The sequence below is a fragment of the Chelonia mydas genome, chromosome 2 (assembly GCF_015237465.2).
Source record: "Chelonia mydas isolate rCheMyd1 chromosome 2, rCheMyd1.pri.v2, whole genome shotgun sequence".
Classification (NCBI taxonomy): domain Eukaryota; kingdom Metazoa; phylum Chordata; order Testudines; family Cheloniidae; genus Chelonia; species Chelonia mydas.
In genome coordinates, this window is record NC_057850.1 from 168,352,382 (window position 1) to 168,365,550 (window position 13,169).

The 13,169-nt window shown below is 40.9% G+C and overlaps 1 protein-coding gene across 8 annotated transcripts in view; it reads left to right on the forward strand.

The window, feature by feature from the left end:
• Positions 1-13,169, forward strand: part of TPK1 (thiamin pyrophosphokinase 1) — a 491,137-nt gene that overhangs the window by 138,126 nt on the left and 339,842 nt on the right. The window contains exon 1 of one of the 8 annotated variants that reach the window (XM_043540515.1): positions 10,713-10,735. The exons of the other annotated variants lie outside the window; for them this stretch is intronic. Coding sequence (XP_043396450.1) covers positions 10,729-10,735 — 7 coding nt within the window. The 5' untranslated portion in view covers positions 10,713-10,728. Of the gene's footprint in view, positions 1-10,712; positions 10,736-13,169 lie in introns of those variants that run through there. 8 annotated transcript variants of the gene reach the window in all.

Sequence of the window (13,169 nt, forward strand, 5' to 3'; positions counted from 1 at the left end):
TCTTAGATGTCTATACACAAATCCAAGGCGTATGGGGAACAAACAGAAAGAACTGAAAGTATTAGCATGTAAGCTAAATTATGGCTTAATTGGCATCACAGAGACTTGTTGGGATAAATCTCATGACTGGAATATTGGTAGAGAGAGGTATAGCTTGTTCAGGAGGACAAGCAGGGAAAAAAGGAAGTAGGTGTTGCATAGAACATCAAGAATATATACCAGGGGTGGTCAACCTCAGCCTCAGAAGGAGCCAGAATTTATCAATGTACATTGCCAAAGAGCCACAGTAATATGTCAGCAGCCCCCCATCAGCTCTCCCATCCACTAGCAGCCCCACTGATCAGCACCTCCCCCTCCTTCCCCACACCGCCTGATCAGCTGTTTTGTGGCATGCAGGAGGCTCTGGGGGTGGGAGGGGCAAGGGCACTGAGCGGAGTGGGGGCAGGGGTTGAGCAGTGAGCACCCCCTGGCACATTGGAAAGTTGGCGCCTGTAGCTCCAGCCCCAGAGTCGGTGCCTATACAAGGAGCCGCATATTAACTTCTGAAGAGCCGCATGTGGCTCCGGAGCCACAGGTTGGCCACCCCTGACATATACATTTGTTCCGACATTCAGAAGCTAGTGACTGGCTGAAATCTCTGAGTGAAGATAAAAGGGGAAGAAACAGGTACAATGTCATGGCAGAGGTCTACTATAGACCACCAAATCAAGAGGATGAGGTGGATGAAGCACTTGGGCGGCAGCTATCATAGGCCAGAAGAGGCTAAGCCTCCCCAAACAGGCTGACCTGCTGCCTTTGGAATGCCGCTGCCACTACCACTTGAGGCCCCCAGCACCGTCCCCACCGGTCAGCTGTTAGGCAGGGCCCCGCCACTTGCTCCTCTCCGCCCCCTCACCCTGTCACACATCCTTAAGGAAGGAGGGGGCAGTGGGCAGGGAGGCTTGGGGGAGGGGGTGGAGGAGAGGCGCGAGCAGTGGGCGAGGGGTCCATGGGGAGGAGCCTGGGGCAGAGCGGAAGAGCATGGGTGGGGTCTGGGGGAGAGGTGGCCAGGCTGGGGCGGAGCAGCGGGTGGGGCCACTGTTTGGGCTCTGCCCAGCCTCCCCAAATGCTGGAGGCACGCGCCACTTATGATGAAGCATTTCTAAAACAAATAACAGAAATACCCAAAACACAAGACCTGGTAGTAATGGAGAACTTTAACTACCCAGACATCTGTCAGGAAAATAATACAACAAAACAGAAAATGTCCAATAAGTTCTTTGAATGTATTGGGACAACTTTTCTTTCATAAGGAAGTAACCAGAAGGACATCCATTTTAAACTTGATTCTGACTGATAGAGAGCAATTGGTTGCAAATCTGAGGATAAAAGACAGTTGGGGTGAAAGTGATTATGAAACTATAGATGTCGTGATTCTAAGGAAAGGGAAGGAGTGGAATGAGAGCAGCAAAATAAGGACAATGGACTTCAAAAAAGCAGAATTTAACAAACTCAGAGAACTGGTAGTTAAGGTCTCATGGGAAGAAGACCTAAGGAGTCTCCTGAAAAGGATTTGAGGAGAGCTGACAGTTTCTCAAAGAGGCAGTATTAAAGACTTAACAGCAAACTGTCTTGATGCAAAGGAAAGATAGGAAGAACAGTAAGAGGCCAAAATGGCCACATCAGGAGCTCTTGAATGAGCTGAAAAACAAAAGGAGACCTACAAAAAGTTGAAATATGGACAAATGGCTAAGGATGAGTACAAAATAATAGCACAAGCATGTAAGGACAAAATCAGAAAGGCTAAGGCACAAAATGAGGTACTTAGCAAGCGACATAGAAGGCAGTAAGGTTCTGTAAATACACTAGGAGCAAGAGAAAGATGAAGGAAAATGTTAAGTCCTCTACTTAGTGGTTAAAGAGAGCTAATAACTGATGATATCAAAAAGTCCGAGGTGTTTAATGCCTGTTTTGCTTCAGTCTTCACTAAAATGGTTAATTTTGACCAGATAATTAACACAATCAATATTAACAAGGGGGAGGGAATGGAGGACAAATTAGGAAAAGGACAGGTTAAAGAATATTTAGATAAGTTAGATGTATTCAAGTCAGCAAGGTCTGATCAAATTTACCATCAGGTATTTAAGGAACTAGCTGAAGCAATCTCAGAATTCTTAGTGATTATCTCTGAGAACTCATGGAGGACAGATGAGATCCCAGCGGACTGGAGAAGGGGCAAACATAGTACCTGTATTTAAAAAGGGGAACAAACTGGACCCAGGGAACTATAGACCGGTCAGCCTAATTTTGATACGTGAAAAGATACGGGAACAAATTATTAAACAATCAGTTTGTAAGCACCTAGATGATGATAGGGCTATAAGGAATAGCCAGCATGGATTTTTCAAGAACAAATCATGCCAAACCATGGCCTGCCAAACTAATTTGTTTCTTTGACAGGGTTACTGGCCAAGTGGATAGAGGGGAAGCTGTAGACTTGATATATATCTTGATTTTAATTAGGCTTTTGACAGATGACATTCTCTTAAGTAAACTAGGGAAATGTGATCTAGATGAAATGACTATAAGGTGTGTGCAAAACTAGTTGAAAGACCATACAATAATTATCAGTGGTTCGCTGTCAAACTGGGGGAATGGAGTGTATCTGGTGAGATACTGCAGTGGTCAATTTTTCTCCATATTCACTGAAGGTAGAGAAGAAATAATTGTCTTAATCTGGAGCAAGGGAGAGCTAGGTTAGATATTAGGAAAAACTTTCCAACTATCAGAGTAGTTAAGCACTGGAATAGGGGTCCATGAGAGATTGTGAAATCCCTGCCATTGGAGTGTTTAAGAACAGGTTAGACAAACACCTGTTGGGGTGGTCTAGGTATACCTGGACCTGCCTCAGTGCAGGACACTGGACTAGATGACTTCTTGAGATCCGTTCCTGCCCTGCATTTTTATGATTCTGTTAGTTCATGGGACACGGGGCATACAGGTAGGAGATACCTAAGAACTCAATTGTGCTGTCTGGCCAATATCTAAGGATGATGTGGAATGCCTCCTGGAATTCCCATCGTGCTTGCTGTTGCATAGGAAGGGGGGTCCTTACGCAGGCAAAATTCCCATTGAACCTTTATGCGCTGAGTAGTGAAGAGCTATGTGGAAAGCCAGAGTGCAAAGGTGGCAGCTGTACTCTTTCCTTACATAGATACATATGTAAATGGGACAGCAGTTGGTAGCTGTCTGAAGGTGGGGTAGGGAGGGATGAAAACAACTGAAACGTGCAGCAGCCCCTTTAAATGTTTTGTTGTCTTCTGAGAGCTATATGAGCAATATTACACTTTTGCTGGCTCCTGGCCAGTAGGATTAGAATGTAGAATTGTAATAATTTTGGTCCTTGAGCAGGTAGAGGTTATTTCAGCCATAACCATACTTTACAACAGTTTACAGTAACTAGGGAAGAAGTCTTTGGTATCCCTTTGATACTGTACAGGAAATTCAAGTTGACAGGATGTTATTACCTAAATTAGAGTTGGGCCAGGAGATGATGGGTCACGTTCAGCTCTCTGTTACACCAGTGTAAATCCAGGGTAACTTAGTTGAAGCTAATGGAGCGTTGGATTTACACAGACATAGCTGAGAGCAGATTTTGGCCCCTAAAGACAATACCTCATCCCTTGGAAAAGATCAAGATACCTTCAATGACCACAAATGGTTTGGACCTTGGTTTGCATCTCATCTCAGAGATGGCATCTCCAGCAGCGCAATGCTTTTGACACCACTCACAAGGGGCATCACTTCTGTAATAAGTGCCCCCGGCTGAACCGCCAGAACCTGCAGCACCCTCAGGGATCTGATTCTTTGAGTGAGTCGCACTGGTGTTCTTTTGTGGCTGCATGGATTTAATATGACAAAAAGTGGACGGGAAACAAGTTTCTTTCTTGCTGATAAGTTATCGTTATTTTATGATGTTTAGTATTTGTATTACAGTAGTGCCTAGAGGCCTCAACCAAAATCAGGGCTCCATTGTGTTAGGCACTGTGCAAACATAAAATGACAGTCCCTACCTCTAATAGCTGACAATCTAAAAGGGGGGGTCACCTGGTACCCATGAAGAAGATGGTTGCCTAGTCACAGACCACCTCACTTCCCACATATGAGTTCATCTTTAATAATTACTTTTCTAGCAAATTGGCAATATGTTTCTGTCATAAAAGTTTAAATTAATCCCCTGGATAAACTTCAAACGGTTGAATATGGATTCCAGTGGACAAATTAGAGGCAACAAAAGAGCTAAGCCTGAATCACTTAAGCAGCTGAAGAGGGAGACCGCAAGACCACCACAGAACCTATGCCAGGATATCGCGGCACTGAAAGAATTCCTCACAGACTGTCCGGATTCAATCTCAAAAATTTAGATGTATGTGATATAAACTCCCAAATGGCTCACTTGGAAAATGAGCTATAAAAGACTGCCATTGAAACCAGGCAAATTAAAGAAACGGCCACCTTAAAGCTTAGGCTTGTGTGTTTTATTAGTGCTGGATGAGTTGGTATTACCAGTTAGCATTAAGAAATGGATTGCAGTAACTATTTTAGTGGCCAAAAGAGTTATTTTGAGAAAATGGAAATCTGCAATTCCTCTTTCATACACAGACTGGTTTAGTGAACTCTCTACTACTGTCTTAATGGACAAAAATGACTGTCTAATAGAAATGCTTGGAAAAAATATGAAGACGTCGGGTCACACATGAAACTTTTGCAGTTTAGTAGATATTAGACCCCAATACTCATAGGTTATGTTCTCACTTATTTATCTATTTAGTCACTTCAACAGTTGATGCCTTGCATGAGCTCTGTGGCTTCAGGTGTTTTTATTTTGTTTATTTGGTTGGTTGGCTGGTTTTGGTTGTTTTTTCCCCGAGGTTTTACAAACAATCAACACTGAATTTTGTTATTCATATGGTATTTCCGTCCTGTCCATGTAGTTTATATATGTTTTGTTTTATAGTGTTTATATTTTATCTAACACAATAAATATAAAGTTAAAAATAAAAAGTCAAGACAGTCCAAAGGTGAGAGAAAGGAAGTAGTATTATGCCCATTTTACAAATGGGGAAACGGTGGCATGGAGCAACCAAGTAGCTTACTGAAAGTCACAGAGGGTGTTGTAACAGAGCTGAGAATTGAATTTTGATGTCTTGAGTTCCAGTCCACTGCCGTAAGACCATTCTTCCTCTCAAAATCTTATTATTTAACATACCTACTGTGGAAACCTCTAGAGACTAACTAGAGTGATACCCTATTGTGACAGGTGCTGTGCAAACAAAGAAACTGGAGCAGAGCCTATACTGGCAACTGTCTCACTTGTGCATGTGATTTCCTTACTCATGTCCTGTTGGAGCAGTGAGGCTGAGAGTTGCTGTTTTGGTTCGATGCAGCTTGATTTTTCTTTCTTGCTATTTTATTACTTATGGTTGAGTGTGTGCAAATGTTTAGTTTTGTATAAGTCTATTGGAGATTGTTTGATCAAATAGCTCCTTTGTCACTTTATTGTTCTACATAAGTAGGGTGACCAGATGTCCTGTTTTTATAGGGACAGTCCCGTTTGTTGGGACTTTTTCTTATTTTGGCGCCTATTATCCCCCACCTGTCCCGTTTTTTCACAGTTGCTATCTGGTCACCCTATACATAAGGCAAATCCTTTTTTGTTCCTGCTCTTTTCTCCTAACAATAAATGTAATTAATCTTTATTTATTGTATCTTTTGATACAAGCTTGTTGGTCAAGCAGCCACACATGTTAATACACATCTATCTTGAAATTCAAGTACTGTATAAGTCTGTGTGTTCTGTATTGTGTATCTATAAAGCCATTTTTAAAATGCTTTCCAGAATGACTCTAATTTTTTCCCTTTACCTCTGCCTTAGCTATAATCCATTGTTATTAGATATAGCTGATTGATGTCAAAGTTCACCATCTCTTCATTATCTTTTATGCAGATATTCTGGATTGCTAGATAAACACTTCATTTTTATTGCTTCCCTTTCGCCATGTGTCCTGTCTTCATGGATTAGGATGTTTACTAAAAAACATTGTCAAGATCTTTTTAATATACAGTCCAGATACTGTAGGGTTTAGGTTTTCATCAGACCTTTTTTTCCCTTTCTCTGCTCAAAGCACAATAATATAATTTACAGTGGGTGGTTGGGGGGGGGGGGCGGTTAGAATGAAATGCACTCTTGTGCATGCTGAGAAATCTTGTGCACGCTGTAGTAAGTTCCACTTAAAGCCTCAAATTAGAGCTTACGTGTGACTTAAGTGGTGCACAGGTATTGTCTTGAGTCCTCTGTACAGGGATGAATTTCTCTGTATAATGTCAGGTTTCAGAGTAGCAGCCGTGTTTCGTGTTACAGTCATGAAATCTTATGCTCAAATAAATTGGTTAGTCTCTAAGGTGCCACAAGTACTCCTTTTCTTTTTACTGTATAATGTCTGTATCTCAGAGGCTCCCAAAATTATCTTCAGAATTTTCAAATGTGGGCACCTGAAGTTAGGCATCCAACCACATATTTAGGTAGCTAGGTAAATGCCTTGATTTTTAGAGATGCTGAGCACCCACAGCTCCCAATGAAAATGTTGTCCCAAATACAATCGTCTCAACTGAAGTACAGTACCTCTTGGTAGAAGGTGCATGACCTGTTACTGGAGGTGGTTAGCAGACTGGAAATTCTGATATTTCAAAACTTTTCATTCTGCCTCAGAATAAAAAGCCGAAATTTCAACATTTCGCATGAAATGGAAGTTCTGAACAAATTTAGATTCATAACCATTGAAACATTTCATTTTGATAAGGTAGAAACATAATGTGTAATCAAAATGATTCATTTTAACTTTATCTATAATTTAATTGAAATTGAAACGTTCCTGTGAAACATGTTGATGAAACTGCATTTTCTGTTGGAAATTTTTCACCCAGCTATAGTACACAACAGGGGCTGTAGGAAAAAGGGAAAACCTTGCTGTTCCCATTGTACTCAATGAATCTAATAATTCTGCTCTGAAGTGTTACGGTAACATAAGTGAAAACAATTGGTTTATAAGACTGGTTTTTAACTTAACAGTTTCTCTTTAAAATAATTTTTATTACACCTGTTGATTTTCTTGGTGTGTAATAGTAAATGTTCCAAGACCAACCCTTTTGCTTTTCAAGTGTCTTTTATAAACCATGTCACATTTATATACTGTCACATCAGTAAATTAAGTAAAGAGACTAACCTAAACAAATGCCAAATCATTACCACTTAATTAACCTTACGAACTGCTCTCCAAATTGACTTCAGTTTAATTTGCGATATGGGCTTAGTTCACATGAAGTGTGCTAACATAAACAAATAAAATAAATGCAGCACAAAACTGAACTGGGGGAAAGGATGGGAGAATGTAAATATAAAGTCAGTATTACAGTATACCCAGTAGCAAAACTCTGGTTGTTTTGGTTGTAACATAGGACTGGAAAAGGATAAATGGCAATTAGAAAATTATATTTTAATTGCTTTCTTTTTTTCTACACCCAACAAGGATGGCCTGTCTGATGACAAAGTTTTTAATATTTTTGACTGTTAGATTTTTAGAATATGCAACATTTGGAAATTCCTCTTAAATTGACATTAATGATTTCAGTGGGGCTGCATGTGGGTGCAGGAATTCACAGTATGGAGTCATTTGTGGGATCAAACGAAGGCTACGTCTACACTACTCTGGCGGTGGCGCGTTGGGTATGTGTAGCTGCGCACCACGGTGAAAACTAGTCTGCATCCACGTTACGGTGTGTGGCGACACGTCAGTGAATAGCTCTGGCAGAGGGGAAGCAGTAGGAAAAGGCTTTAGCAGCTCCCTGCTGCCTGAGTCTTTCATTGTGGCAAGGAAAGGGTCTCGCAGTGTGAAAAAGCTGAGCCTTTCCCCTTTGCCTTTCCTTGCCAAACCCTTTCCCTGTTGCCAGAGTCTTTTTTCCTGAGAAGGGGAAAGGCTCCTGCAGCAGGGATGCAGAGGAATGCTACATGGCTAAAAATAGCTGTGTAGACAGGGGTAAATAGAGATCATGTGGGATATGCACTCTCACCCTCCAGGTGTCTCTCTAAATTGGCAGTCCAGGGCATTCCTTTAAAAGGCTATATTTTCTGATGAAGTGGGTTTTAGCCCACGAAAGCTAATGCCCAAATAAATGTGTTAGTCTCTAAGGTGCCGCAAGGACTCCTCGTTGTTTTTTCTGATGCCTACCTCTCTGAATCCATTTTTTGATTATGTAACTGTACCAGAAATATGTATTTTTCTGCATATTAATACCATTTTTCAAATATATTAGCATATCATGTTAGTTGGAATATCACTAAAGTTAACATAAAACTTTGTTTACCTAAAATATGAATCAAAGTATTTCTGAAACTGCATTTACGGTTGAAGAGACATGGTAGTGACAATGGATATTGTTTCTCTGCTCCCAAAAGATACAAACCAGCTTTTTCTGCAGTGTTTAAAAATTCTTTGTGTCTTTTGTTGTAAGGTATTAAAGTATATCTAGCATATAGATATATTTAATATGTAGTATCAAGGAGGTCTCTTGAGGTTCCAGGAGATTTTACAGATACATCATGCCAGAGAAAGTAATATCAGAAAGAAAGGATATGGTCCCAGATAGACAGTAATCAATCAGAATAGGTTCGTAGAAGGACATGAGCAGAAGGAATCATTGATCAGTGATAAATTTGTTTGGATTATTTCATTGCTTCTGAAAAAAGGTCTGAGTTGGAATTCTTGCTTGGTCTATCTTCATTCTAAAATTGCTCATTTTTTATATATATTAAAAAAAATAAAATTTCCTTTCCCTCAGATGTTTGCATTAAATATAATGATTTGGAAGCCCTGGTTGAGGTTGTATATTTAAAAAGCACAGGAAATAATAAATTAAAGCTGTATATTTAAAAGCAGAGGAAATAGCATTGCCCAATAACTATGTTAATAAGGAGAATGTATACATATTGGCTCTACTTGTTCACATATTTCTCTCCCCCTCTCCTCCCACGGCACCCCTTCTTTCTAAGGTCAGCGCTCAGTGAGGGGAATTTGTTTTGAATTTATTCCAAAGCTACTGTGAACTGGATTTGTGTGCTAACTTCAAATGGTTTTTAAGTTTGCTGATAACTTTGCCCTTCCCTGATGAGATTTTCTTTTATTAGTTAATGCTGACTTTGCTGCATTTGCACTGTGTTTGCCATCACTGTTTATGAGTAGCATAGTTACAACCACCATAAATACAGAGAACATAGAGGAGGAGGAGGAAGTAGAGTAAACAATTTATTTTCATGTGCTTGGGATTACCACATAACTCACAAATGGCAGTGGAAAGTGGAGTTTAATGGTCATCCTTTTAAAAAAAAAAAAAAAAAAAAAGTAAAATTGTGTACTCAGACTTCCTCAGTTTTTATGCTTATATTAATGTTACTTTCGATTTAGAATAATGATTATGTAATGTCTTATGATTCAGATTTTATTAATAGGATAGGGATTGAAATATATGTATGTATTTCCCTTTCATTGCTGAGAGTACTTTGGCAAGAGTGATTGTAAAATAGCTAACCCGGGCCCAGAAGCCATGGCACAACTCTCACAAAAGCAAGATTGTCACCATAGAGAGAATGCTCAGAGGTCCAGATAGCAACCGCCTTAGGCACTCTGGTGAGCAGTTACACACTTGAGTGGCTCCACTGGAGTCAGTAGGACTACTCTTGTGAGTAACTACTCACCAGTTTGTGTAAAGGTGTCACAAATCGCTGATGTGCAGGAAGTAGCATAGAGGCTATTTATTGAGAAGTTGCACTAACCCTGTAAGCTAAATCCTTCTTGCATGGAATAGAGAATCTGGGGTGGCCCTGTCTGCCTCAGTGGAAGAGAGCAGGAAATCAGGGGCCATGTAGTAGTTTCAGCTATTGCTCTCCCAGTCCCCACCACTGCCTCTGGAGTCTGTATCATTTGGAGTGTGGCGGGGTTAATTTGGAGCACCACCCTAGACAAGCAGATGTTTGACAGAGGAGGGCCCACAGTGCAGGTTGTCTTCATGTCTCGTGAGTGTCTGCATGTTCCTTCCCTCCCTCCAAGAGGGTAGAAGTGGGGAAGCACACATTCAATAAAATACTTTAATACGTCCCCCCTAAGAATTAGCCAGAATATAACAACGGTTATTTTTGATTATTGTCATGACGACAAGAAGCTTGTGCTTGAGTGTGTCAGGTGGAGAGGAAAAGGTATATGTGGGATGGGAGGGGGTGGAGAGGGGTGGGGGTATCCTGGGTTGTATTCCTGATTGTGCCACTCTCGTGCTGTGTAAATTTTGGGGAAGTCACCAAACATTGTGCCTCAGTTTATCTAGGGATGTTATCACATTTGTAGGGCCAAATTCAGGTTGCTTTCTCCTCATTTTTATTTACTTAAATTGATATTTAAAATACACAGTATAGTTGTACAATACCATAAAAGTTTATTCAGCCCATCTTGAGAAATAAATAAGATTCTATTAGCAAATATGATGAAAGAAACAAACCTAAATGTCTCCAGATCTCAGCCTGCCTTATCTCAAAAGACCAAGAGAAAAGGATGAGCTTTGCAGCATGCCTGGAAGGTTATCAAAATGGGCTACGTTGACCTAACGCCTTGACTTGCTAGTTGGATCTGTGGCTGTGGCAGAAGAATGCCAGGTCAGTTTGTCTGCTATTCTGTGTTACGGAAAGTGAGATGCTGTGTAAACAAGCTACTAAACATGTAAGAATAAAATGAAGTGGAGGGAGTTAGACCTGCAACATGTTGTAAGCACTCCTGTTACATGCTGACCTCTCTCAAAGCCCACTGATTCATAGCCCCAGGTCACCAAAGCAATGCTTAGCTTTAGGCACATGAATTAATCCCTAGTCAGCAAAGACATAACCACATGCTTAATTTCAAGCACATGTGTAGCCCCACTAATTTCAATGGAACTTAAACATGTGTGTAAGTTGTTTACTCGATCAAAGCCTAACTGTGGCTGCCTGCAGTGGAAGCAGGTGGCGTGTAGCACATTGCACAGTCAAGCCCTAAATGAGCAATGCAGGTCTAGAAATGAGTTCCCCCACCTTTCACTGTAAAATCAGACCCTACTGTGCATTCTCAGGTGTCTCTTTATGGCATGGATGTTTCAAACGTAAAACTGGAGTAATAAAAGTTTCATTATTTTCCTAGTTAAGATAACACCTTCTCTGGAGTCTTTTTTTAATTTTGAGATGAGAATTTCTTTACTGTTCGATTTAAAATGTTAAAAAGAATCCACAAAAATTGTTTACATTTTTTTGTCAAAATTTCAGTTTTCTGTAGTTCCAACCATCTTCAATGGTAAATTATCTTCACCTTTAGTAGTGTTTTGCACACGAATCTCATGTCTCCTGAAGGCGACAAGCAGTATTAGAGTGTAAAAATGCTGCTTTCAGTTTTGTGGCATCTCAGAAGTGCTCACTTTAGTGTGCAGTGAGTCTCAAACATTTTCCATTCTTGGCCCCAAAATCCTGCCACAGAATCTTGTTGTGCCCCCCAGATCTCACTATCCGCTTGAGGGGAGTTTCCAGATTGGGTTTATATTGGGTCATATGTGGAGGAGGGAGATACGTGCTGGATGGATTAGTTGCTGGGTAGAGAGGCTGCTGAATGTGTGCTGGTTGGTTCCAGTGAATTAGCTGACATCTTCAAAAATACAAATTTAATAAATGCTTTTTCACTTTCAAAGCACCTGTGATATTTTACAATGGAGAAATTTTGATCTCCAGATATTCACAAACGTAATGAATTTTTTATACCTTTGATATCCTCCCCCAGACAGTAGTGGTTCGCTACTCCAGGCCAATGGGAGCTGCTGAAAGTGGCGGCCAGTATGTCCCTCGGCCCGCGCCACTTCCAGAAGCTCCCATTGGCCTAGAGCAGCGAACTGCGGCCACTGGGAGTTGCGATCAGCCGAACCTGCGGACACGGCAGGTAAACAAACCGGCCCGGCCCGCCGGGGGCTTTCCTTGCACAAACGGCGGAACAAGTTTGGGAACCACTGGCTTACAGTGTCCTGATTGAAAGTTCATCAGGTGTTCTGAGGTCTGGGTTTTCCCATTCCATACTCTACGGAACCATTTTTTAATAGGACAATTCATTCAGTCAGATATGTTGTTCAGTATATATGTTCTTGTATTTTATTTAAGCTCTTCCTTTCTATTTCCAGGATGTATATGTGGTATTGTAAATTGTATTGTTATTGTATATAGTAATGCCACTGTTTGCTAGAGTGGTCTCTGGAGGTATTGTTGGGGTGCTGATCCATAGTTAAGCAGATGGGGAATTTAAATTTAAGTAAGTGTTCTCATTTTTAAGATTTTATATTACCCCCCCCCCCTCCAAAAAAAACCAACAGCCATGCAAACTCATGCACAGGATATCCAGCATGTCAGCTAAACGGACTGGGATCTTTCCATCTAAATGCCTGATCCAATGCCTGTTGACTTCAATAGAAAGACTCCCACTGACTTTAGTAAGCTGTGGTTCAGATCATAAGAGACCTACCCCTCCTCTGAAAAACTACCACAACTGTGGTCACCTGAGCTGGGTTGCCTTTGGTGTAAAAGAGAGGGGGTTGCTGCCAGGGTGTACTCTGTTAGGACCCGGCACCATCAGAATTTACTACCCCCGCACACACACCCCCCCCCAGCATAATGACTTGAATTTTACTTCCAGAATATGATGTAAGGTCCATCTTTTCTCCCTGACCTTTGAGAAGATGGATGAAGCTTGGGGTTGTGGGAGAGGGACTCTGGTGGGGATTTATTTATTGAGAGTTTTAATTTTTTGGTGTATTTGCTCTGAATTTCTGAATTGTGTGTGGGGAATAAATGAGGGAATCTATTTGTTCTAAGAGTCTGTATTGGATTTTTTTTTGTTTAAGAGATTGTTAAGGATGCCCAGAGCTTAGGATGGTTGCTGTTTTGTTGTAGAACATTTAAAAAGATAGATAAATTGCATATCTAGATTCACTTAAGGACAGAAAAGCTCCAACTTCTGCTAACTGTGGGATGTATTGGCAACTTGCTGTAGCTGGTTTGCATAAAAAATGGAATACAACCTGAT